Source organism: Ruditapes philippinarum, unplaced genomic scaffold (assembly GCF_026571515.1).
Source record: "Ruditapes philippinarum isolate M1 unplaced genomic scaffold, ASM2657151v2 ctg3381_1_1_1_1, whole genome shotgun sequence".
In the NCBI taxonomy this organism is placed as follows: domain Eukaryota; kingdom Metazoa; phylum Mollusca; class Bivalvia; order Venerida; family Veneridae; genus Ruditapes; species Ruditapes philippinarum.
The window spans coordinates 50,502-73,547 of NW_026857536.1; the positions used below are offsets into that span (position 1 = coordinate 50,502).

Genomic DNA, 23,046 nt, shown 5'->3' on the forward strand with positions numbered 1-23,046 from the left:
TTTGAAAGCATTTCTTATTCTCCACTTCTTTTAAAGCATTCGGTTTCTCCCAGAGTGTCAGTAATCGAACAATAATAAACCCGTTATGAATAAAGTGCACTTTATTTACAATTGACATACAGAATATAAATAGCCGGTGGATCCAAAGACAATATAAATAAAAAATCGAGTCACGTGACCTCTTATCACAACAAACGACAAAAATGACAACAACATGAAAAAATTGTATTACAAGTTGCATGTAAAAGGTACCCTCTTAAGTGGAAAGCAATACGAAGAAGGGTTAGGGATATCAGGGGAAGGGATAAATACTGTCAACATTCCGGATCAAAACCAATAAAAGGTGCGGTCAGGAATGCCTGGATGAGGATAATGACCGGATGATTGTAATGGAAATTTTACAAAAATGAAACTATTTTAAGTATGCGATTTTAAGATTATATACATAAAATGATAGTTAAAAAAAGAAATGTGTAATTGCACCATTTGTCCCGAATGCCTCTCCCATTTTGAATGGGATTAACTATAACAACAATCAAGAAAACGAAAAAAGAAATGTACCTTTAAAAACATTACTTACGAAAACTCATTGCATATTAGTAAGAACTTTAGCGTAACCTTAGTGTCACAAGCTTTTGTATATATATTTCTAAAAAGACGAAAACCAGAAGTTTAAACGTAATCACTTAAATCGTCAAAAATATTTTCTTCAAGTTTTTAGATATATATTTATCATATTTTTAATTCCTTCATATTGCTCCTTAATTTAGTCCAAAAATGTTTCTTAATCAGTGCTAAATGTAAAAGTTGCATCTTCATCATTTCCATCTTCTTCCGGTTTTTCTTCTTCCGGTTTTTCTTCTTCCACTTCCGGTATGGGTTTTTCTTCCGGTTCACTTTTGGGCAGTGTTTCAGGTCGTGTCATAAAGGAAGATCGTTTTCTTACAGGCTCTGGCTTAGGTTCATCTTCCTCGTCGGTTGGGTATTCATCAGAATCACCCTCATCCCAAAGTGGTCTTATACGACGGTCAGCGATTCCTCGAACAGCGCCCATAGCTGTCATACCTTTCTGGGATGCAAACTTATTTGTCCCTGTTTGTAGTGTAAGCACAGATAAACCTTCTAGAGTGGCATCGTCGGACTTAATATCAGTGCAGTGTCTTAGTGCTCCCATAGCTGTCATTCCCTTCTGTGATGCATATATGTTTGTCTCGGCTTGCTGAGAGAGTTCACCCTTACCCCTGTCGTCAAGATCCTCACATTTAAAGTCTGCCCCGTGACGAGTAGCCCCAAATCCTGTCATTCCCTTCTGGGAGGCATATATGTTTGTCTCGGCTTGCTGAGAGAGTTCACCCTTACCCCTGTCGTCAAGATCATCACATTTAACATCTGCACCATGACGGGTAGCCCCAAATCCTGTCATTCCCTTCTGGGAGGCATATATATGGGTAGCACTAGCCTGTGTTAAGACACCTTTGCCCTGTTCGTCTTGGTCATCACAGCGAATATCAGAAACCATTCTCAGTGCTCCCATACCTCGCATACCCTTTTGACTGGCAAACTGGTTTGAACCTGACTGGAGACCTATAGTTGCGTTTCCTTCCAAGCAAGGCTCTTCTAAACTGATGTCTTTGGCATGGCGCACTGCTCCGAAACAGGTCATACCTTTCTGAGAAGCGAACTGATTGGATCCCAGCTGAGAACCAATAGTTGCATTGCTTTCCAAACATATTTCATCACATGATATATCCTTAGCATGGCGCACTGACCCGAAACCCGTCATTCCTTTCTGGGAGGCAAACTGGTTGGAACCCATTTGTGACATAATCATAGCATTTCCTTCCATACAAACATCATCTGCACGAATGTCAGCTGCATGCCTCACAGAACCAAAACTCATACCGGCTTGAGTAGCATATTTGTTTGTTGCCGCTGATTGACTTAGTTCTGTCATTCCTTCCGGCACAATGTCGTCAGAACGAATGTCGGCTGCATGTCTCACAGAACCAAAACTCATACCGGTTTGAGTAGCAAATTTATTAGTGGCCGCCACTTGGCTAAGCTCAGCATTTCCGGTTGGGTCAAGATCGTCCGCGCGAATATCTGCGCCATGACGCACACCCCCCATGCGCATGCCCTTTTGTGTAGCGAATTGGTTAGTTCCTGTTTGGAGTGTAAGGAGGCCATCGCTCTGTCTCAATGTTTTCTTTGAGAACTTTTTCTTGGGCTTTTCGGTTTTTTCTTCTGTTCCGTTCATCATATTGGTCATCTGGAAAGAATGTGGGGTATCACCAACATGTATATTCATTTCATACCGTCTAAATTAATTTGATGCAATGTTATACCTTACAGTAACTATAGCTACAACAGACCAGATACATGTATTTATCTATTCTAAAGCATTTTAGTAATATAAATAAATGCTAAATAGCAGTAAAAATAAACTGAAATCAAGCTGACTTCAACGTCATGCATAACTTATCATTCTATTTTGCGATCTTCTTACGTCATTGAAACATGTTTTTGTTTTACAGCAGACACAAAAATGAAGCAGACGATATTAAGCAAAAAAGCGCTAATTTATCTTAAATTGGCCATATTGTATTTAAGAAATTGTTTATTTAAGAAAACGTTTTCAAGCATTCCACACGACCATACTGATGAGGTACAAAAGGAAAGGATCAGAATTTGTATTTAAAAAGTTTCAAGGAAAATGTTGAAAATTTTGGAAAATGGCATACAAAATGGAGGGATTTTTTTGTAAAATGTTCTTAGGAAAAAAGGGTATAGAAATTCAGTGAAAGGATATGAGAAATGTGAAAATTTGCAGGCAAATTGAACGGTGAAATGCATAATGGCAGCAAATGCATAATAAGTGGCAAAAAGAGGCTAGAGTTAAAGTCGGCAACTTGGGTTAACTTAAATTTGACAATGTAGCACACTGCTGATACTTACCGAAGTAAGTAGAAGAAAACACAAGGTTAGACGGCATATACCGGATTCTATACTGACGGCATTTATCCGTATCTACTGAAGCTACAAAACCGCTGGACAACACTTTCCACACAAAAATCTTGCTTATTGTTGTACAAGATTATATATATCAATATAAAACTCATAGCAAGCTATTCAAATGTACCTTTCAGGGAAAAAACTGAATCATATTTTATAATAAATTAAGAAATAAAGAACGTAAGTTATTAATTAAATCAAAACTTTATTCATGCTAAGATCCATCATTATTTACATGAACGATGTTTTCGCGTATGACATTGACGTAAATCACTTACACAAGCAAAGAATCTAGGATAAAACAGTCCATGTAGCTTTTATTTATAGGTATATCAAATATCTAAGATCTTATCGTTATTATCAGGTGCTGATATATTTGCCAATTTATGTAGGGTAGGTAAATGCGAATTTTTGGTAAAAAAGGATAAAATTTGGCAGGGAACTTCCTAGTTACTAAAAGGGAAGGAAAATATTTTAACATTTATCTAAATGAGAGTTACATTCTTCATAGGAACTTAAATATATTGCACATGTATACTTTAACTGTTAACAAAATTATAAAAAATTTAAAAAAAATAATAGAAATTAAAAAAATATATACATCACAAAAAACATCTATAATCTTAAACAGTTATTTTAAAATCACACAAACAGTCTAACACAAATGTTCTTTTGGGTTATTTGCAGTCAAGCGTGTCTTATTCGAAAGAAATAATCCACAAGGAATCGAAAATAAAGTCTTAAGCGAAAGTTCATTCATGTTCATATATGGCGTCCCAAATGACCCTGGTTTATTCGCATTTGTGTTGTTATATTCCATTGTTATGTTTCAAAATGGATACATTCGTCCGATTTCATGCAAAAAGTTTATGTTCCTTTTTTCTTTGGTCGAAAATTATTAAGATATTTAAATCGGAAAAAAAATATAAAGATAAAACATGAAATTGTCTCATTTTCATATTAATTTCAGTTTTCATCAAACGAAGGTCATTAATTTATCATCCCAGTAACATTACATGTCCGAGGTACCCTGGGATGGGTCAGCATATTCAAGATCATCATAGTCAAACAGATCTTCATCGTCGAACAATTCTCGTACTTTAATGTCGCCACCGTGTCTAACAGCACCAAAACCACCACGCATGCCTTTCTGTGAGTCTCCCTGGTTCCATCCCGACTGGTAATTAATTGTTGCGTTACTTTCTAGGTTGAAGTCGTCTGCTCTGATATCTGCACCATGACGTACTGCACCGTATGACGTCATTCCTTTTTGTGATGCGAACCTATTGGTTCCCGACTGCAACTGGACTTCTCTATTCGATTCCTCATTAAATTCGTCAGCTCTTATATCAGCGCAATGACGCACTGCGCCAAAACCGCCACGGATACCTTTCTGGCTGTCGAATTTGTTAGTACCAGCCTGCAAGATGACAATACCTTGACCTTCTTGGTTCTCATCGTCAGCTCTAATGTCCGCTCCGTGTCGGACTGCACCAAAGCCACGTGTGCCCTTTTGGGAGTCAAACTTGTTGGTACCAGACTGAAGAATTGTTATACCGTTGCTTTCTTGGTTGATATCGTCGGCCCGGATATCAGCACCATGTCTTACAGCACCTGGAGCAGTCATTCCTTTTTGGGATGCAAATTTATTAGAACCAGACTGAAGCCAGACTTCGGCTTCACTTTCTTTTGTCTGATCATCGGCTCGGATATCAGCACCGTGACGAACTGCACCATAGCATCTCATGCCTTTCTGAGAGTCGAATTTGTTAGTTCCAGACTGGAGGATATTAATGGCGTTACTTTCTTGATTGAGGTCATCAGCCCGAATGTCGGCTCCGTGTCTTACAGCGCCAGGAGCAGTCATACCTTTCTGTGATGCAAATTTATTAGAACCTGATTGTAGCCAAACCTCAGCTTCACTTTCCTTTGTCTGGTCATCTGCACGAATGTCGGCACAGTGACGAACAGCTCCAAATCCGCCTCTCATGCCTGCCTGGGTTTCAAACTTATTCGTGCCGGATTGTAGAATTGTAATGGCTTCACTATCCTGGTTAACGTCGTCGGCCCGAATGTCAGCGCAATGACGTTGTGTTCCGATTCTCATTCCCTTTTGCGTTTCATATTTGTTTGTCCCCGATTGCAGGATCACGAACCTATTACTTTCATCTGTTAGGTCATCTGCTCGAATATCTGCCCCATGACGGACCGCCCCCGGACATGTCATCCCTTTCTGAGATGCAAACTTGTTCGTTCCATTCTGTAAAATCAGTATTGACTGCCCCGCTTTTAGTTGTTTTCTTGTAAACTTCTTCTTTTTCTTTTCTCCTGGGGCGGGGCCAGAAGTTGGTCCATTAAACTGATTTCTCTGTGCCTGAAGAGTAAGTAGGCGTGTCTTAGTACGCTAATGAGCTAATGACGCATGATAAGCATGGCTAATGATGATGCGATCAAGCTTGATTAATTACACTATCACAAAATATGATGATTATTGCTATAATCGAGTGTAATTTACAAATATATCTACACCAGTTTTTGATTAAAATCTTCTAAAGTGTTAATACGGTAAACTCAGCAAAGCAAAAAACTGTAACAGAAAGCATATGCTGAACAGCATCAAACATGGCATTCAGTCATCACACAAAAACAACATGTAAAGGTGACACTTACACACACATGAAAAAGATCTACGTCGCCGCCATGTAAAAAAGTCTTCTCTACCATAAGGTTATGATAGTTTCCGAGTTTGTAAAATTTATCTCCCCTTCTAGCTAAGCGCCATTTTCGACGAAGTATATTTATGTCCAAATAGCCTAGCAGTTTTTTTAACTATTTTCAAAAAAACAATCAACTAAAAGATTTTTTTAAGTAGAAGTTGAAATTGTAAATCAAGATTTGAAAACGTGTTAAGTGTATTTTGAATATTCTTAAAGAGAAAGTTAATGTCAGCAACACACACGGGAGGTTTTGTGGGGAGGAAGTATTTCATTTAAAAAAAAGAGAAAAGATAAAGGACGCTTTATGGAGTCACACTGATGAAATTCAACTAATTTTTTTTTATTAAAATATTTTATTTAAATCACATAACAAAGCATTTTCTAGTGACAAACAAAATATGAAATGTAAAATTTGATTTTATCAAATGGAAAAACCTAACAAGTTGTAAGTGTATGAATATAAAATAAATAAAAAAAGGAAAATTATGTGAAAATTATGTTGTAGATCTAAAAGAAAATAAGTTAGATAAGAGATTCTGAGTTAAAATAGATATAATTAAAAAAGAAAGTAATAAATATGTTAAATGTATATATACGAGTTTGTATAAAGAAGTACATTTGTATATAAATAAATATGTTGATAATAAGATCATCTGGTAAAGGATTTGTTGAAAACGACTCTATTTGCTTCTTCATTTTCATGTTATTAGGAGTTCTCACATTGTAAAGTTTGAATTATATATGCCAAATATTTCATTTACCGTGACATTCAAATGAGTCTGAACACATTTCTTACACATATTATATATAAGCTTAAACAAAACATAAAAACAGCCCAAAGTCAGCTTTCATAACTACCTTAAAACAAATTGTTTACAAAATTGTTCAATGTCTATTTTTTTTTCATTTCACTGGAAACCGTTACGTTTCTTAAACTTAATATGCTTGTAATTCTTCGAGAGTAAAAAATTATAGTTAAACGTTTTAAGCATTAAGTATTTTACTTGATTTTTTTGGAATAATTAGAAATCACAGTAAGAGTCCTCTATATTTGGAATTCGCATGTCTGCAGGGTGTCTCATACTGCCGAACGACATTCCTGACTGAGAAGCACCTTTGTTGCTTCCGGACTGTAATCCAATGTATCCTTGTCCATCTTGACTCATGTCATCTGCACGTATGTCTGCGACATGTCTAGGAGCACCGAAGCTCATACCGGCTTGGCTTGCCCCTTGGTTGTACCCATACTGTCCTCCAATAATTCCCTCTCCAGCACGATCCGGTTCGTAAATTCTTTGGTCAGAAACTTGTCTTGGTGCACCATAACTCATACCAGCTTGAGTGGCACCTTTATTGTAACCAGCCTGTCCGCCAATTATACCTTCGCTTGTACGATCAGCCTCGGCGATTCTTTGGTCAGACACTTGTCGCGGTGCACCGTAGCTCATTCCTGCTTGGGAGGCGCCCTTGTTAAAACCAGCCTGACCACCGATGATTCCTTGACCTGCTCTGTCAAAGTCGTCAACGTGCGTATCGGCAATGTGTCTAGTCGCCCCAAAAGACATACCTGCTTGAGACGCCCCTTTATTGTAACCGGCCTGCCCACCCACTATGCCATGTGAGTCGTGACTCATCTCTGTAAGATGTTGATCAGAAACTTGTCTAGGTGCGCCAAAAGACATTCCAGCTTGTGAAGCCTTTTTATTTGTTCCAGCCTGCAGTCCAATTATACCTTTCCCTTCAACACTCATCTCATCAGCTTTGATATCAGCAATGTGCCGGGTACCACCGATGCTCATGCCTGCTTGACTTGCACCTTTGTTGAAACCAGCTTGACCTCCAATGATACCCTGGCCCCTTCTGTCAAAGTCATCTGCTTTTATGTCTGAAATATGTCGAGAGGCACCGATTCGCATCCCTGCTTGTGAGGCAAGTTTATTTGTGCCCGCTTGTAGGCCAATAATTGTCTTTCCGGCGTTCAGCTGGTCTTCCGTAAAGACTCTGATATTCTTTGTTGTTGGTTTGGCTCCAGCCGTAGGACCATTGAACATATGTCTTTGAGCCTGTAATAACAAGTTGAAAACATATATGATAAGTTGATAACATTTCAAAATTCCTTATCTTTGACATTTAATGAATATATCTATCATATAAATCAATTAAGAATCTTTAAATATAAACATATACTATATTCATTACTTGTTTGTTTAATACATATTCATGTAAATAAAATACACTTGTTCCTATTTTTAGAAATAAGAAACATAAACATGTGTAATAAGAAGTGTCTGGCTATTATATAATGAAGATGGGCTTACCTTACATTTCATTTTACACATAACGCTCAAATTATTCAACTGCACACAAACCGGTATTATTTGAAAACAAACTTAAAGTTTAAAACTTTATTCAAATGAAGATTATATATACTTTCTGTCAAACATTTTCCATATATATATCTATATATTTATTTATTTGCTTAAACATCTCATTCCGAATGCTTGAATGTATCATATTAAAATGTTATGTCTTTTTAAAAAATAAAGCAATGTTAGTGTTCATTAAGAAACAATCTCTTTTAGAATGTAAATAAGATTCACCGTAAATTCTTATTCATTTATATTATTTCTTTTTAGCGAATATTTATCATTCGTAAACTAATTCTTCCTCATCGTCCTCGGGAAGGTACTCCGATTCATCACAAATTTCAGTCACTTTTATATCAGAAACATGGCGCTGTGCACCAAATGACGTCATTCCGCGTTGCGACGCGCATCGATTAGTCCCAGCAGACTGTAAACTTAACGTAGCCATTCCTTCTATGCTTACGTCATCAGCTTTTATATCAGCTACGTGACGAACGTTACCAAACGACATTCCTTTCTGGGAAGCAAACTGATTAGATCCCATTTGTATATTGATAATTGATTTCCCTTCTTCTGACATATCGTCTGATTTTATGTCCGAAATATGCCGAACAGCTCCAAAACCACGTGATCCTGCTTGTGACGCAAATCTGTTGGTTGCAGCTTGTTGCGTTAGTATCGAATTGCCATCGGGATCGATGTCGTCACATTTGATATCAGAAACGTGACGCGCTGTTCCAAAACTCATTCCTTTTTGACTAGCAAACCGGTTTGTTCCAGACTGTAAACCGATCATGCACTGACCCGCTCTTAGTTGGGACCTTGTGAATAACCGCTTCTTTCGTTCGGCTGGCTTAGGGCCACTGACTGGTCCTTGAAATTTATTTCTTTGTGCCTAAAAGTAAGTTTCTTTATTGGAAAATTTTTCTTAAAATCCCTTTTTGAATTACGAGAGAAATCGACTCTAAAATTTCAATACTCTATCAAGAAAAAATTATCGAGTTTTGTTTAAATCTCAATTACTTTCAGAATGAAATACACGTATAAGATTTTAACAAGAAAATACACAATATGTTGATTTAATACCTACTTATACCGGATATGTATACATGCGGCATTCACCTACGAATGCTTATAAGCGACGTTGTCATCTTTATCTGCTATAAATATGTATAGTATATATGTATGATAGATATATTTTCTGCAAACATCGGTTTTTCATTCCTGTAGCGTCTAAAGTGTTATTCCAATATTTGTATATGATATATAGTTAAGCGATCACTCTATTTGTATGATTATATAATGTTATTAATACATTCCAAATCATAATAATGTATAATATAGATCTATGCTAAATTCTTTAATTGATGCATATATTACAAAAAAGATTTCTGAGTAATAATTTATTCATAAGTTCAGACATTCAGTCACGTTGTACGAATAAATAATGAAAACATTATCAAAAACGCAATAATTAATTTGTCCATTCTTTCCCGGAAGTCCTTAGTTATTTAATCTATTATTTCAGCTAATGTTCCTCAAAATATCCTATCTTTATAGTTCTTGTTCTTACTTAGTCTTAATAAAATGACATTGATATAAGAATTTGAAGTCCTTTATAAGTAAATGTATTTTATGAAAGTTACAGATTTGTAAACAATGTTAGCCTGTGTGAAATATTTGCGTTAATCAGTTCAGTGTAATATTTTCATTAAGTCATTTCACAGTTTCATTGTTTCACTCTTGCACGGTTTCATCATTGTAGCCTTCATAATCTTCGTCGCCTTCTTCCGGTTCATACTCGTCACACAATTCCGTGACTTTAATATCAGACACATGCCGTGCTGCACCGAAACCCCTCATTCCACTTTGGCTTGCTCCTTTGTTCCAGCCGCTTTGCAGATTCACATGTCCCGAACTCTCCTGCTGCATGTCGTCTGCTCGAATATCAGCAACATGGCGGACAGCTCCGATGCGCATGCCTTTTTGAGATGCGAATTTATTTGTACCCATTTGTTGACCTATATCCCCAGCGCTGTCTTGGTTTAAATCGTCTGCTCGGATATCAGCACAGTGTCTTACTGCACCAAACGACATCCCTTTTTGGCTGGCAAATTTATTTGTTCCTCCCTGAAGCGTAAGTTCACCCATACCCTCTGCTACCATATCGTCTGATTTAATATCTGAAATATGCCGAATTGCTCCCATTCGCATGCCCTTCTGACTGGCGAATTTATTAGTACCGCTTTGTAACGTTACTTCACCCTGGCCCTCTTGTGACATGTCGTCTGCTCTAATATCCGCACAGTGTCGAACAGATCCAAACGACATGCCTTTTTGACTGGCAAATTTATTAGTACCACCTTGAAGACTTAGCTCTGACTGACCTTCTTGGTCAAGGTCATCTGCTCGGATGTCTGCGCAATGCCGAACAGATCCGAATGACATGCCTTTTTGTGATGCATACTTATTTGTACCGCTTTGAGGCGTAAGAATTGAATGACTTTCCCTAATTTGTTGTCTGGTAAATTTCTTCTTAGCATTACGTGGTGCGGGTTTGGACCCACAGGTGGGACCATCAAACTTGAGCCTTTGAGCCTGCAATTACCCAAACCGAACTTATCAGAGTACAAGGAATGCAACTTCTTTGAAAACTTTTTTAACTTTTAATTGATATGTTTTAAATGTATGCTCAACGAAAAATGAATGGTATTTTTGAAAATATTTGTAAATTATGAATATCTTAGAATTAATAGTTCCTTGAAATAAATGATGTATTTATTTTTTCTCTGGATAAAAGGTACTGGTTTATTTATAAATAATTTTGTTAACCCCCCATCCTTTTAACTAAATTTGTTACGAACTTTACCATTTCAAACATTGGTATGAACTTATTACTGCTTATATCGGAACAGAAGTACGTATCAGACAGTGCTGGTTCAGGAATTCAAAGATCTGATAACGCTAAATATTTTATCAGCTTGTGTGATGAATATATGGTTAATTTGTACATGCTTTATCAAGAAATGCCGATGTAAATACACAGTACCTTAAACCCATTTCAGCATAAAATGTTATTTGTTTTATTAACATCACATTGAAAGCGTTTTGTTTTGTTTTGTTATCCACAATGCAGATTACATATTACTTCTTGTACATAACATTTAGAATTATCACTACAGAATGTGCAGTTAAGAGAAAGACAGATTTACATTTATTGTCCAAGGCAAGGCACTTCGCCGTAAAACAGAGCTTTCTTTCAGAGATATCGTAAATATTGTTAATCAAATTAATGGCCAAAAATGTTGTTTATATAACATTACAACTTACTTATAGACTTATCAATTACGCGAAAAAATAAAGAATGATTAACAAATAAAATAATTTCAAAGAATTCAATGTTTCATTTAAAAACGCCTTAATTTTTACTTTACAGTAAAGATCTTGTCAAAAAGAGACATAAGAAACCTTAAGAAAGGTGAATATAAATGTAGAAATTTGTGTCAGAAAAAGTTGTTTTTGCCATGCTCGTGCACAAAATGCCCCAGTTATCGTTTTTGTGTATGTGAATGTCATTCCGTTGTATCTGTAAGACATCTAAAAGTAAAGCTGTTATCATGAAGTCTTGCACATTTGAGATAAAAGAACTCCTTTCGTTTTCCTGTTTCCAATTTATCCAGGCTTAGTTACTACACCGATCTAGTATGTCGAGCAACCTATGGTTTTAAGCTATATGTCTAATTTATTGCACAAATTTGCAAGTTTAGGTTTACATACATTTCTACATTCTCATGTTTAAAAGCGTAGACGATGAAAGCATACATTTAAAGCAAACAGTGACACATATACGTGTATTCCTAATCAATACACGTGTAGTCCTATGTATTTCTAAAAAAATCAATATACGTGTAGTCATATGTACTTCTAAAAATCAATATACGTGTAGACATATATTGTTGTTCAAAAATCAATATAGCCTATGTCTTAAATAAATCGATATTCACATTTGTAATGATTCACTTGTACGTGAAATGAAAATGATTTGAAAGTTTTACTTGAATTATTTTTAGCGTTAGTGTTATATTTTTAGATATTTCTATCATTATTTTTGTCTTGATCGACTATTATATGAAGTTGCTTTTAGCTGGCTGGCTCTGAATCATACATACCTGTTGCTTAGGAAAGAACATTCTGAGACAGTCCATTATTCGAAATATTCAATGAAATAAAATTCAGCATTTTTTGTTCTCAAAATCCAGAGCATTCTGTGGTCCTCTGTTCTATTTGCTTTCCTCACTTTACCGAGTCTCCAATAATTGAGTCTTCTATTATGTTGGTATAGTCCCGTGGTATTATTCAAATTTTCACTTTATAAAATCCATATTTACATTCCTCTCCAACAGTTTTACGCGAATTTTAAATCCATTATAAATGTCATTCATATTATATGCTCCTAATAAAATTTTCATTCATTCATTTTTCATGAAATATATTTAAATGTAGAAAACACTGTTTACACCGGCGGATTAAGACGTCTAAAGCACGCACTAATTATTATAACACCAGTTTATTCTAAGTTCAAGTTAACGCGTTCATTACACGTTCAAAATGCCCACAGCCAAACACTTCTTAATACACCAAATATTACACAAATGAATAGATAGATATATAGAAACTATTTGCGAATTTATCTAAACTAAAAAAATCTGTATCAATTTGATTTAAAAAAACAAAACATTTGGTTTAACAAGTATTATCTCAGATTTAAACGAGGTTAATTTATTAGAAAGTGTTATTTTCAAACAAGAATGTTATTATGATATATACGGTATTTATGTTGTTTTTTTTTCCAAATGTTTTGATACAGATTTATTTTGTAAACTAACGTGCAAAGACAATCATAGTAATGGATAGACAACGTTCATGCAATTTTGTTGAACACTATAAAAGTGTATTCTTTTTAGATAAAAAAACACCTTGTACTTTTTCATGTTTAAATAATACAAAATTGTTGGTCGATATGATTAGCTTAAAATGTTTATTTGAAAAGTTTGAGTTTCGTTTTTGAAAGAACTCTAAGAACCAAAATATCGTGTGGCTTATGCGTATCTCAAAAGCATTATATCAGATTTGATTGTCTAATCCATTTAATATTTCTGCTTTTGCTAAGGGATACAATATAATACTGTACAAATGGAATCTTGAAGCCACGTATTTATGTATAAATACTCATGTTTCATTTTCCATTTGCAAAGCAAAAAGGTTAGTGACAAATGGGTAATTCTTTTGACGTGATAATAATTCACGTGATGCGATGACGCCATAATAAATTTCATGATGTTTCTTTTAGAAATAAAGTAATAATATATTGTTACTGTAAATCCTAAAATTACAAATCAAAATTCAATTCAGTCATGAAATGCAGCTATATATCTAATAAATTTCATTCTCTGAAATGTCTTCTTTTCAATTTTTAGAACTGCCCATTTGTTTTTACACACATCCAGTACATTGGTTTTAGTTTCTAAGTATTCTGCCATTGTTGTCTCCGAATATAAGAGTATATTCTACATATAATTGTTGGCTATATGTTTATAAGCTGACCTATCATAAGTGTGTACTACACCATCTGAAGATGTTTAGTTTTGAAAAAAAATGCGAATTATTTAAGAACAATCAAATTTTTTCGATCAGCGTTTTCGATTAAACGAAGCAGTCTCAAACTATCTTGCATACATCAGGAACAGACCGTGACAAAATTAAACCAAAACAGTTATCCTATTTTCAAGTATGACCAAATTACATTCATTTATACAAACATCTCCAGATTGTTTTTCAAAACTCTGCTATATTTTTTGTTCATACATTTCGCTACATGCACTATTTTGACTTTCATGCTACTAGTACGGACTATAAAGATTTAGTATCACATTTACTTGCTTCAATAGTGAGTTTTGTAAGTACGGAATTTAAGCATGAATTTGTATAACTTTAACGAGATAAAAATGTAACTGCAGAATGAAATCAGTGCTTACCTCAGAGCCTACTTGAAGAATTGTTGCTATCACCATCGGCATGTTTTTACCTTCATACAAGTCATTACATGCGAATAGTCCACTTTGTGGTACCCCGTAGGCCGTCGCCGCTGTCAGAAATATTTCAATATTGGCCATCTGCAATAACAAAATGTTCTATATAAGTTTGTGATTATTTAAAACGCTCAAACATACTAAAACATTAAATTTACTGCGTTGTTTGATAAGAAATATAAATTATCGTTTGTCTGTTATACCTAACAAACTTGTTTCTGTTCATTACTTGGTAACAAAATAATTCAGTCAGGAACTTTAAAGATTTCCCGTAGTTTGCTATATACATTTAAAGTGAATGAAATTGTCTTTCAATAACAATCAAGTAGTGTTTCCAGAATGTATTTATTTCTAAATTTCCGTTCATTCTCATTTCTTTTTTTATGATGTCATACATTTACATATATAGAACGCTCACCTGTATTGCTCCTTTGTCGCTCTTTCTGGCTTTTGGCTTTAAACTTCTACATGCTGGAGGGAGGCTGTCTGGTGGGGTACCGTCGAATAAAGTCTTTATCAATCTGTAGAATTATATTATTCATGAATCATACCATCATATCATTAAAACATCATTCTACCAACAAACATAACGTCTCCTTACATTAACAATTACGCCTCTTCTGTGTTTTAACAAAGAAACAAACTCAATGCACTAAAACGTTTTTTAAAATATATTTTAAATGCAGACTATTAGAAATGTAACATATATTAAAATACTTACTGGCATAGGATGACTCCATCTTTAAGCCGTTTTTCAAGTTCATATTCTTCTATAACTTCACCGGTGAGTTGGTGGATCCAGTTTCGAACCTCGGCCTCGGCCTGAAGGTCGTATTTTCCGGCAACCTATCAACCAAAATTTTAGGTGAAGATCTGTACGTGCGGTTTTTACGTTTAATTACTAATAAACAATAACTGAACATTGTCCTTTTGCTCGGTCCTGTGAAACCAATCATGTTTTCTCATGTATGCTATTAACAGACTCAATCTCGCGGAGCCCGATACATCGCGAGGCTTCATTCACGCGAAAGGAAGTTTGTGTGTGCCAAACTATGTTAAATAACTATTAAACTTTCAAAAACATATTAGTGAAATGTAAAAATAAAAGTTCACACTCCAAGCCTACATGAAAAGCATGTTGAATTTCTTTGGGAACAGACCATAAGGACCATGGTAAAATGACGAATGCCACCATAAAACAGCTAAAACACGCATGCGCAAAACATAGACTGGTATTAGTGTTGCATAATATTAACTTATTAGAATTTCAAAGAAAAGGAACCCAAAGAAAAATATGTCCGATTTTTTTGAAAAATGTTTCGTACTCAAAATAATTCATCCACAAAATTAGTGGATGTCGCATGCAACTGTGCTTTATAGTAACATTGCATACAATAGGCAAATAATACACAAAATACATGTACATCATTTTATAATCTAAATATATATATCATTATTTCAAAAGTAAATCGGTAATCAAATTTATAAACTGATGCTAAATCATTACTTATTAAACAAATATTAATGACGTGTTAAGTAAGTTAATATTCAAGAGAATAACTGATTCACCACACATCAAAAAAGAAGAATAAATAGCGAAAACATACGTTTACATAAGATATTTATTATATACGATGTTCAAAGAAGTAAGATTTGTCGCGTTATACTATTTATATCATTTTGGATTTTAAATACATTATATCTAAATAGCAATACATATTTCGGAATGTTTACACTATACTACGTTTTTAAATGTTACATTTTATTTCTTTTTAACAAGGTATATTACATTTCATGCCGTCTGGTGTCATGTATGCACATGTGTTTCTTTGTTTTCGATCGCATGCTTTGAGTGACGTTAAAATTCGTATTTAGTTGATTGACCTTGCAGATGTTTGCATGTCTTAACCATCAATATAGCGTAGGCATGAATAAATTGCTGTATCTTTTTCTTTACTTTACTTGTTATAAGCGCTCCTTTAAGAATAATATGTCGCATGCTATATTTTCCCCATTTCATATTTACATATTGGTGTGTGTTATGTTTCATGCTATTTGTAATATTGACCTTGATCTTGTTCAATATCTCATGCATATAGCATATCGTTCGCCGGAAGTTAAGTTGACCATTGGCTGTATGCACAAAGCCCCCGCCCCCATACAGAACTTACAGATATTGCTGCTTGAAGAATGATATGTGACATGCTTTAAACCCCGCCCCTATCCGTGATACAGTATTTGATTATATGTCGCATGCTATTATCTGTGTTACCCTGGCTTTGCTTGACACACTTCGATTGATATATGAACTTGTTGGTGACGTGTTTGCAAACATTGCTCGCTTATCTTCGGCTGTTTCTGCCTGCAGTTTCATACAAATGTATAGTTCTCTTTAATTAAATTTATATCCGTACATTTAAATTGAACTTTATGATTCTATTTACAACAAATGTTTTAAGTACCGCAGTGATGTTAAAGAATAGAAGATATTTCTTACCATCTTTGAATGTTTCTTTTTTTAACGTAAATCCTTAATCAAGTTCTGTTAAGAAGGTATAAGAATATTCCACTAAGATACGTCCCTTACTGAAGATTACGAAAATGTAAATTATTCTGAGGATTTTAACACCTGAGCACGTTGTTTACACGTGCGTATTAAAATATATTTATATATTAGTGACGTGATTCAGGGGAAAGATGTTTGGCATAGTTTCAAAAGTTTCTCCGAAAACAAGTAAATGCCAGGAGTGCTAGTTATCTTTGATACTTATACATCTGGATTTATCCAGAAATATCTGGAGGCATAACTGAAAAATTCCACTTCATACCGGTATGCTTCTATTGCGTTTTAAAACGTTTAGTACCAAATACCAAGCAAAAATAAACAAAGGGACCCTAAGAAAAGTTAGCATAAGTAATGGATTCAAATAAAAAACGGATTCAAAAATCAAACAAAAAATCTGATCAAATGAATTGCATCGATAATAAATCGAAAAGTCAAAAAAGCAAAATCTCAAAATTGATTTAGTAAAATAGACAGAATGCGAAAATTAAAGGAAGATCAAGAGTTAGTAGTTTTTAGGATTTAAAATCATTTTAATTAAAATATGATTTATGTAAATCAAAAGGTAGATTCCTTTTTTTAATGAACAGTGAATAATAAATAAGCATCAATGTATCAATTTCAAAAAGGTAGTTGGTAATGCATTTTATAATGTGTTTTTATTTCCTATGTTAAAATTACATACATTATTGGTTGAAATAAATTTTAAAGGTCGTTATTTTCATATTTTAAATAAAATATGAATTAATATTTTCTTAAAGTTCGGCTATACATAAATTTAAGTTTAATTTAATGTTTCACAGCATTCAATTTTAATTCAAATAAATTAAAATTCAAAGCATAGAACTGGAGTACAATCATTTTCTATTCCATGAGTCATAAGTAAATACATTTATAATTATCTTGAATTCAGGTAATATTTTTTCTTGTTTGTCAATGTCAATAATCTATTTATAGAAAGTTCATGAAACTCATTTTGAGTACATGCGCAAAAAGTATGTATTTTTTCTTTATTATATGTTAAGTGTTTTTTTTCCTCCCGCGTCAGAACTATTTGTACATGTTTAAAAGACTATAATATCATCATCCTGTTTCTTAAGTACCTTTCATTATTATTTATATCATTGTGGTTTATATTTGATAAATGCATCATAAAGTAGAATGAGAATATCCATATAGTATAAGAACGTGTGGAATAATATACAATAATGATCCAGATAATAACTAAGTTATTGCACGCGAGTAGAACCTTACGTCAGATTATCAGTACGATAACGCCCACGTGCCTTACATATATTATCTTGGAATGTCTTATGTATACATCAAACCAGCTGATACTTATCACTAAGAATGCAATAAACACTTTTTACATTTTACTGTTAAATATTTAACTGGAAAATTATGATAACATTTCGGACCTGTCTCTTCAGTAAAACCTTGATATAAATATTCCAGGTCTTTTAAACACCTAACGCTAATATTTCATATTCATTTATTTGTTTAAATGCAAAATTGTAATTAGAGGCCTAAGAAGGAATGAACATTAAAATCAGTTTTTATTGATACCGCATCCCTTTTTGTTTGTTTATTTGCTGCACATATGTTCTTAACCTCAGACGTGTTCTGGAACGCTTATAGTGTTAAAGTTATTACAACCTAACTTCGTACGAAACATATGTTAAAAGTTTTGAAGCTGCGTCCGTTACCATAGTAATTTTATGAAATTATTTTCTATGTATCAGCAGTGCGAACATATACCTGTGTGATTCCAACAAGCATAAGTTGCATTAATGGCTGAAATGTAGAAAATAATCTCAAGAAATCGCCATTTTTATAAGTCTGAATCATTTGCTATTACCAAAACAAAGTAAATAAATATATCTACAACTAAGTGAAAACCAAATTAATGCATCAAACTGTTATGATAACATTCTTACAAAAACAACATCCAACCATAACGTATTTGAAAAAATAGTTCACCAATTTAAACAGAAAACTGTATCACAATATTTCGTTAATAGCTGTTACTGAATATGTTTTAAATCGCAGGCCATAACTTTTTTTATCTTTAACATGTGAAAAGTTCAAATTGAAAAATTTAGTAAGAGAAAAAGCCTATGGTATCTTATCGCAAAATATATCTTGTTTGCCAAACAATATATTTCGGAAATCCCCACCTTGTGCCTCGCAGCACACCTGAACTACCTATAGCAGAGATCTAAAAATAGATAAACAAGGTATCGCGTTACGTTCTGCGAATATACGGCTACCTACAGAGTTTATCCTAGAGCGCTACTGATCGCCATCTTATGACGTCATTGACATTCCTCGCAATCATAGTTTTTTAGCAGACAGAAAAAAGTGCCTTTTATTAACTCTAGATTCTTTTGTTCTTTTTAAAATAGTAATGTGACCTTAGGTAGCATCATGAAATAATAATAGTTTCAAAAGTTTATTCTTATTATCTGAAAAAGTGCTAGGCCTATGTTCAAATTGAAGACGATTCTGATAACAAAAATTCGTTGAAAAATATTTGCCTAAGTTTTTTTTTCAAAATTATTTCTTTAATAATCTACCTAAGCTATAACACAAATAAAGTCAAACAACAAAAGCTTGTTTCGGTATTCTAATAAAAAAGTAAAGTACCGTTGTAGAACTACATTAATGTCTGAATTAATACGCCGGAGCGCAACAAAAGCAAACACAAAAGGTAGTGCAAAAGCTAATCAGGAAAACTAAACACAACATAAAAATTAATAAGTGTGAAATAGAATTGAAAGTTTAAACAAATTTGCTAAAACAAATAAAATAATATTTACCATTTTGTTTATCTGTGTGTTTTCTTTAAGTCCAAGATGGCGAAAATGTCAGAGATTCTAGAACCCGGAAGTCAAAGTATGAGCATGCGCACTAAAGTAACAATCTGATATCCGATACCTATGCGCAAGGTGAATGCAAGTCCGCGGAATACTGCTATTATATATATTATGTCTGCTTATAAAAGTTTTCAAAGAATGTAAGTTATTTCCGAATAATTAATGTTTAATTGCACTCTAAGTGTTAAAGAATCTTGATACACAATAACTGACTAAGATCTTCCTATCAGCCGGAATGTTAACTATCCAGTGACTCACTACTAGCAGATCATATGTTGCTTATCTACAAGTTATCATCAGCCAACTGCTTATCAGCTGTTTCACGCGAACTATGTATGCTCTTAATTCATGGACAATATTGTTTTTAAGTTCACTTTTGTTTATTTAATATCATATTGTCGTTAACACGTTTCCGAATTAAAAGATTCTAACTTAGAGTTAGTTTAAAATATTTAATTCTTAAATTTAAAATTGAATTTTAAAGTTTTATTAAGTTAAGTTAAGTTGCCGTTACCTATTAATATGTGCCTATTCTAAGTTAAATAATTTAAAGCAATATCAATCAAAGTTAAGGTAGGGGTCACCCGAGGGGAAACTAACAAGAGATAATATATGCAAGTGTTTTATGTTAAGTTACATCAACACGCTTGTACCTAAATAAAGATACCACATAAACATTTACATGTACCTATGGATCATTGACTTCATAATGTAAGCAAAGTGGGAAAAAATCGTTAGAGTTTTAAAACTAATTAACAGCAAAGATAACATTAAAACACTCACGTCTATGTAATAATAGAACACTTACCTTTGATCCAAAAGATTTGTCCATCACTTTAAACTATTTGGTCCCACTTAATTGTTTCAATTTAAAATTATGTTTTTATCTAATTAATATTCACAATGTTGTCTATGGTCTCCCTCTATGCTGTTGAAACTCTGCCAACACTTTTTTGGAATCGGAAATGTTCAAAGTTGCAGCAGACGATAAATTCAGCAAAGGAGATCGTGTAGATGTTTTCGGGAATGTACACATAAAGATTCATTAAGGGGAAAGGTAAGATATGAGAGGGGGTACCCAATGGGGGAATTGTCTACGATGGTTCCATACGTATATCTATGATCGTGTTTCTACCCAGAATGCTTCAACCATATATAGACAATGCCGTCATCAAACTATGCGGCGCTGTTGTATCAGTTGCTAGGCAACGTAGGCTGAGCTCTATTTCCGTAGGTAAAAACATAAGATAGTAAAAACGTGTCGTAACTGGTCTACGCGTGTATACATGAACAAGAAAAGTATGCTAATGTGAATCTGTAAAAAAATATACTACACACAAAATAGTATAAAACGCATATAAAATAAACCCATCAAAGCACGTGACTCGAAATTGTTTCATATGCAATGTTACTAAGATTGCACTTTTCATGCGTTATTTGATTTTCACAGAAAATTACTGTGATTTGTACCTGGGAGAAATACGAATGCTTATTTTTTGAAGTGTCAACAATATTCATAGAATTGAGCCTTTGCCCAAACAGAAATATTTTGCAAACATAGCATATTGCTTTGTTTAGAACATTTATCCCAATATTTCTTGAAATGCTTTTCGTTTCCTATATTCCTTTTGCTTGAAACACATTTTACTTCACAAGTAAAGAATGCATGCATATAAATATACATAAAACATTGCCAAGGTAAAAATTGCAGAAAAAATATGTTTAGTCAGCAATTTTGATATGATCGTTGCAATTCTTTTCTAACATAGTATCTCAATCGTGCAATTGAACAATATATAATAAAGTAATATGTTTCTAAAATATACATAAATCATATAGTATAGTTACTGTAGCTAAAATATGATAAATCTTTGTACAGAAAAATCACTTTTAGTTTTCGCATGGTTATTTATTTTATCTGTTTTTGCCTCAATTGTGCTACATTGTCAAACTTAGTGTCGAAATAAAGCAAAACTTACTTTGAATTAACATAACGTTCGTCCTGAATTCAACCTTCAATGAATGTTTCTAATATTTGGTATAAATGCTCTACATTTGTTTTTATTCTACGTTTATCTAAAACCTAATTTTTATACATATTATTATAAGATGCAAGTATAAAAACCAATGATTTCATGCACTTTAAATATGAGAGTTACAAAACATTTTTATCATATCTGCCTATAGACTTAACCATACCATTAACTTAAATGAATATATACATATGTATTATACTCGGTTCTAAAATATTTGGTTTGATTTCTAAATTTTCAGTCATTATAAAGCATTAATTCTATCTTAATGGTTATTTTAAGCAGTTGTGAACATGAAAATATTAATGAATATTATTTTCGTGTAAGTATATGTCACATACCTTGCTCATAGTATATCCAAGTCCTCACTCTATGTCCGATAATACCCAGATAACGTACGCAAGATACAAAATTTGGCTAGTGACTTTATATACCAGTGCGCTATCCCAATATACCTTTCCGTAGACACTCGGAATACTCAGGTATTTTCGTTGAAAGTATATACCTGTGCGGGGTATCCGATTTTTACGCAAATACTCACTTATTGTAAGATGTTGCACTTAGATTAGCTCAACAGGCTAACATATAAGACTCGTGTAGCTAATTAGCTGAAGATCAGCACCCCTGTTGCGAATGGCGGCAGATTCAAACCCCACGTGCCCGCTGGACGGTAATAACGGACGTTTTACATTAAGTTCTTAATAAGTATCGCGATTATTACGTACTATCGATATAACAATCTCTTGATTTTTGTATTGATAGAGCGAGTCCAGCTTACAAGAAATATTTGGTAATTGACCACATATGTATGTTTCAATGCAATATTTTGCCTCAAGGTTACATAGTGCATTCTATAAATGTACCAGCATTAATATATTCTAAAAGAATAATAAATAACATTTAAAATGTGCCTATTATACTCAAATAGTATTTTATTTAAAGCCTCCAATGTATGATAATGTTACATATATCTTTGTAAAATGACATAATACTGAAATATACGAAAGCAATAATAACATATAAATACTGTATTTCAGTAGTATTGGTTCTATTGTTGAATATTTATTACCTATAAGTCAGTTATCATTTTGTTTCAAATATATCAATTTATATCAATTCTTATTTTCAAATTTATGACGCGATAATATATAATTATGTAAAAATGGCTGAACTGCTTTACAAGTGTATGTGAATTATTAACATATATTTGTGTATGCCTACATTTGTTAAATACATGTGTATAATAACAATAGATTTTAGAAATTATACATCTAACTTTATAACATTTCAATGTTATAAATACATATAGTTTCTAAGAAAGTATATTGTATCCAAAGTAATCAAAGAAATTTCATTAACTGATTCAAGGTTTGAATCTTCAAGAAATATG

General features: G+C 33.4%; 2 protein-coding genes across 7 annotated transcripts; both read right to left on the reverse strand.

The window, feature by feature from the left end:
* Positions 1 to 83: 83 nt before the first annotated feature.
* Positions 84 to 22,178, reverse strand: LOC132750105 (uncharacterized protein C53C9.2-like). 3 transcript variants are annotated; one of them, XM_060740047.1, is made up of 2 exons: positions 21,998 to 22,178; positions 84 to 2,269 (listed from the first exon to the last, which is right to left on the reverse strand). In XM_060740047.1, the coding sequence occupies exons 1-2, from the start codon at positions 22,004 to 22,006 to the stop codon at positions 785 to 787; spliced, it is 1,494 nt and encodes a 497-aa protein (XP_060596030.1). In that variant the 5' UTR covers positions 22,007 to 22,178; the 3' UTR covers positions 84 to 784. The 3 variants fall into 3 exon arrangements, with proteins under 3 accessions (XP_060596030.1, XP_060596031.1, XP_060596032.1); XM_060740048.1 differs by lacking the exon at positions 21,998 to 22,178 and adding an exon at positions 19,567 to 20,198; XM_060740049.1 differs by lacking the exon at positions 21,998 to 22,178 and adding an exon at positions 16,682 to 16,838.
* On the reverse strand, positions 3,198 to 20,716 carry LOC132750104 (calponin-1-like). 4 transcript variants are annotated; one of them, XM_060740043.1, is made up of 6 exons: positions 20,432 to 20,619; positions 16,457 to 16,546; positions 14,906 to 15,030; positions 14,603 to 14,705; positions 14,131 to 14,268; positions 3,198 to 5,386 (listed from the first exon to the last, which is right to left on the reverse strand). In XM_060740043.1, exons 1-6 carry the CDS (start codon positions 20,453 to 20,455, stop codon positions 4,025 to 4,027), a joined length of 1,842 nt encoding a protein of 613 aa, XP_060596026.1. In that variant the 5' UTR covers positions 20,456 to 20,619; the 3' UTR covers positions 3,198 to 4,024. The 4 variants fall into 4 exon arrangements, with proteins under 4 accessions (XP_060596026.1, XP_060596027.1, XP_060596028.1 ...); XM_060740045.1 differs by lacking the exon at positions 3,198 to 5,386 and adding an exon at positions 6,526 to 7,792 and having other exon boundaries at positions 20,432 to 20,686; XM_060740046.1 differs by lacking the exon at positions 3,198 to 5,386 and adding an exon at positions 9,484 to 10,693 and having other exon boundaries at positions 20,432 to 20,716.
* Positions 22,179 to 23,046: the final 868 nt, after the last annotated feature.

Coding starts and splice junctions, on each gene's coding strand:
- LOC132750104 (XM_060740043.1), bottom strand. CDS start 20,455: ATGGACAAATCTTTTGGATCAAAG. Junction 16,547..20,431: donor ACAAATCTTTTGGATCAAAG/GTAAGTGTTCTA, acceptor ATGAAACTGCAG/GCAGAAACAGCCGAAGATAA. Junction 14,706..14,905: donor GATGGAGTCATCCTATGCCA/GTAAGTATTTTA, acceptor ATAATTCTACAG/ATTGATAAAGACTTTATTCG.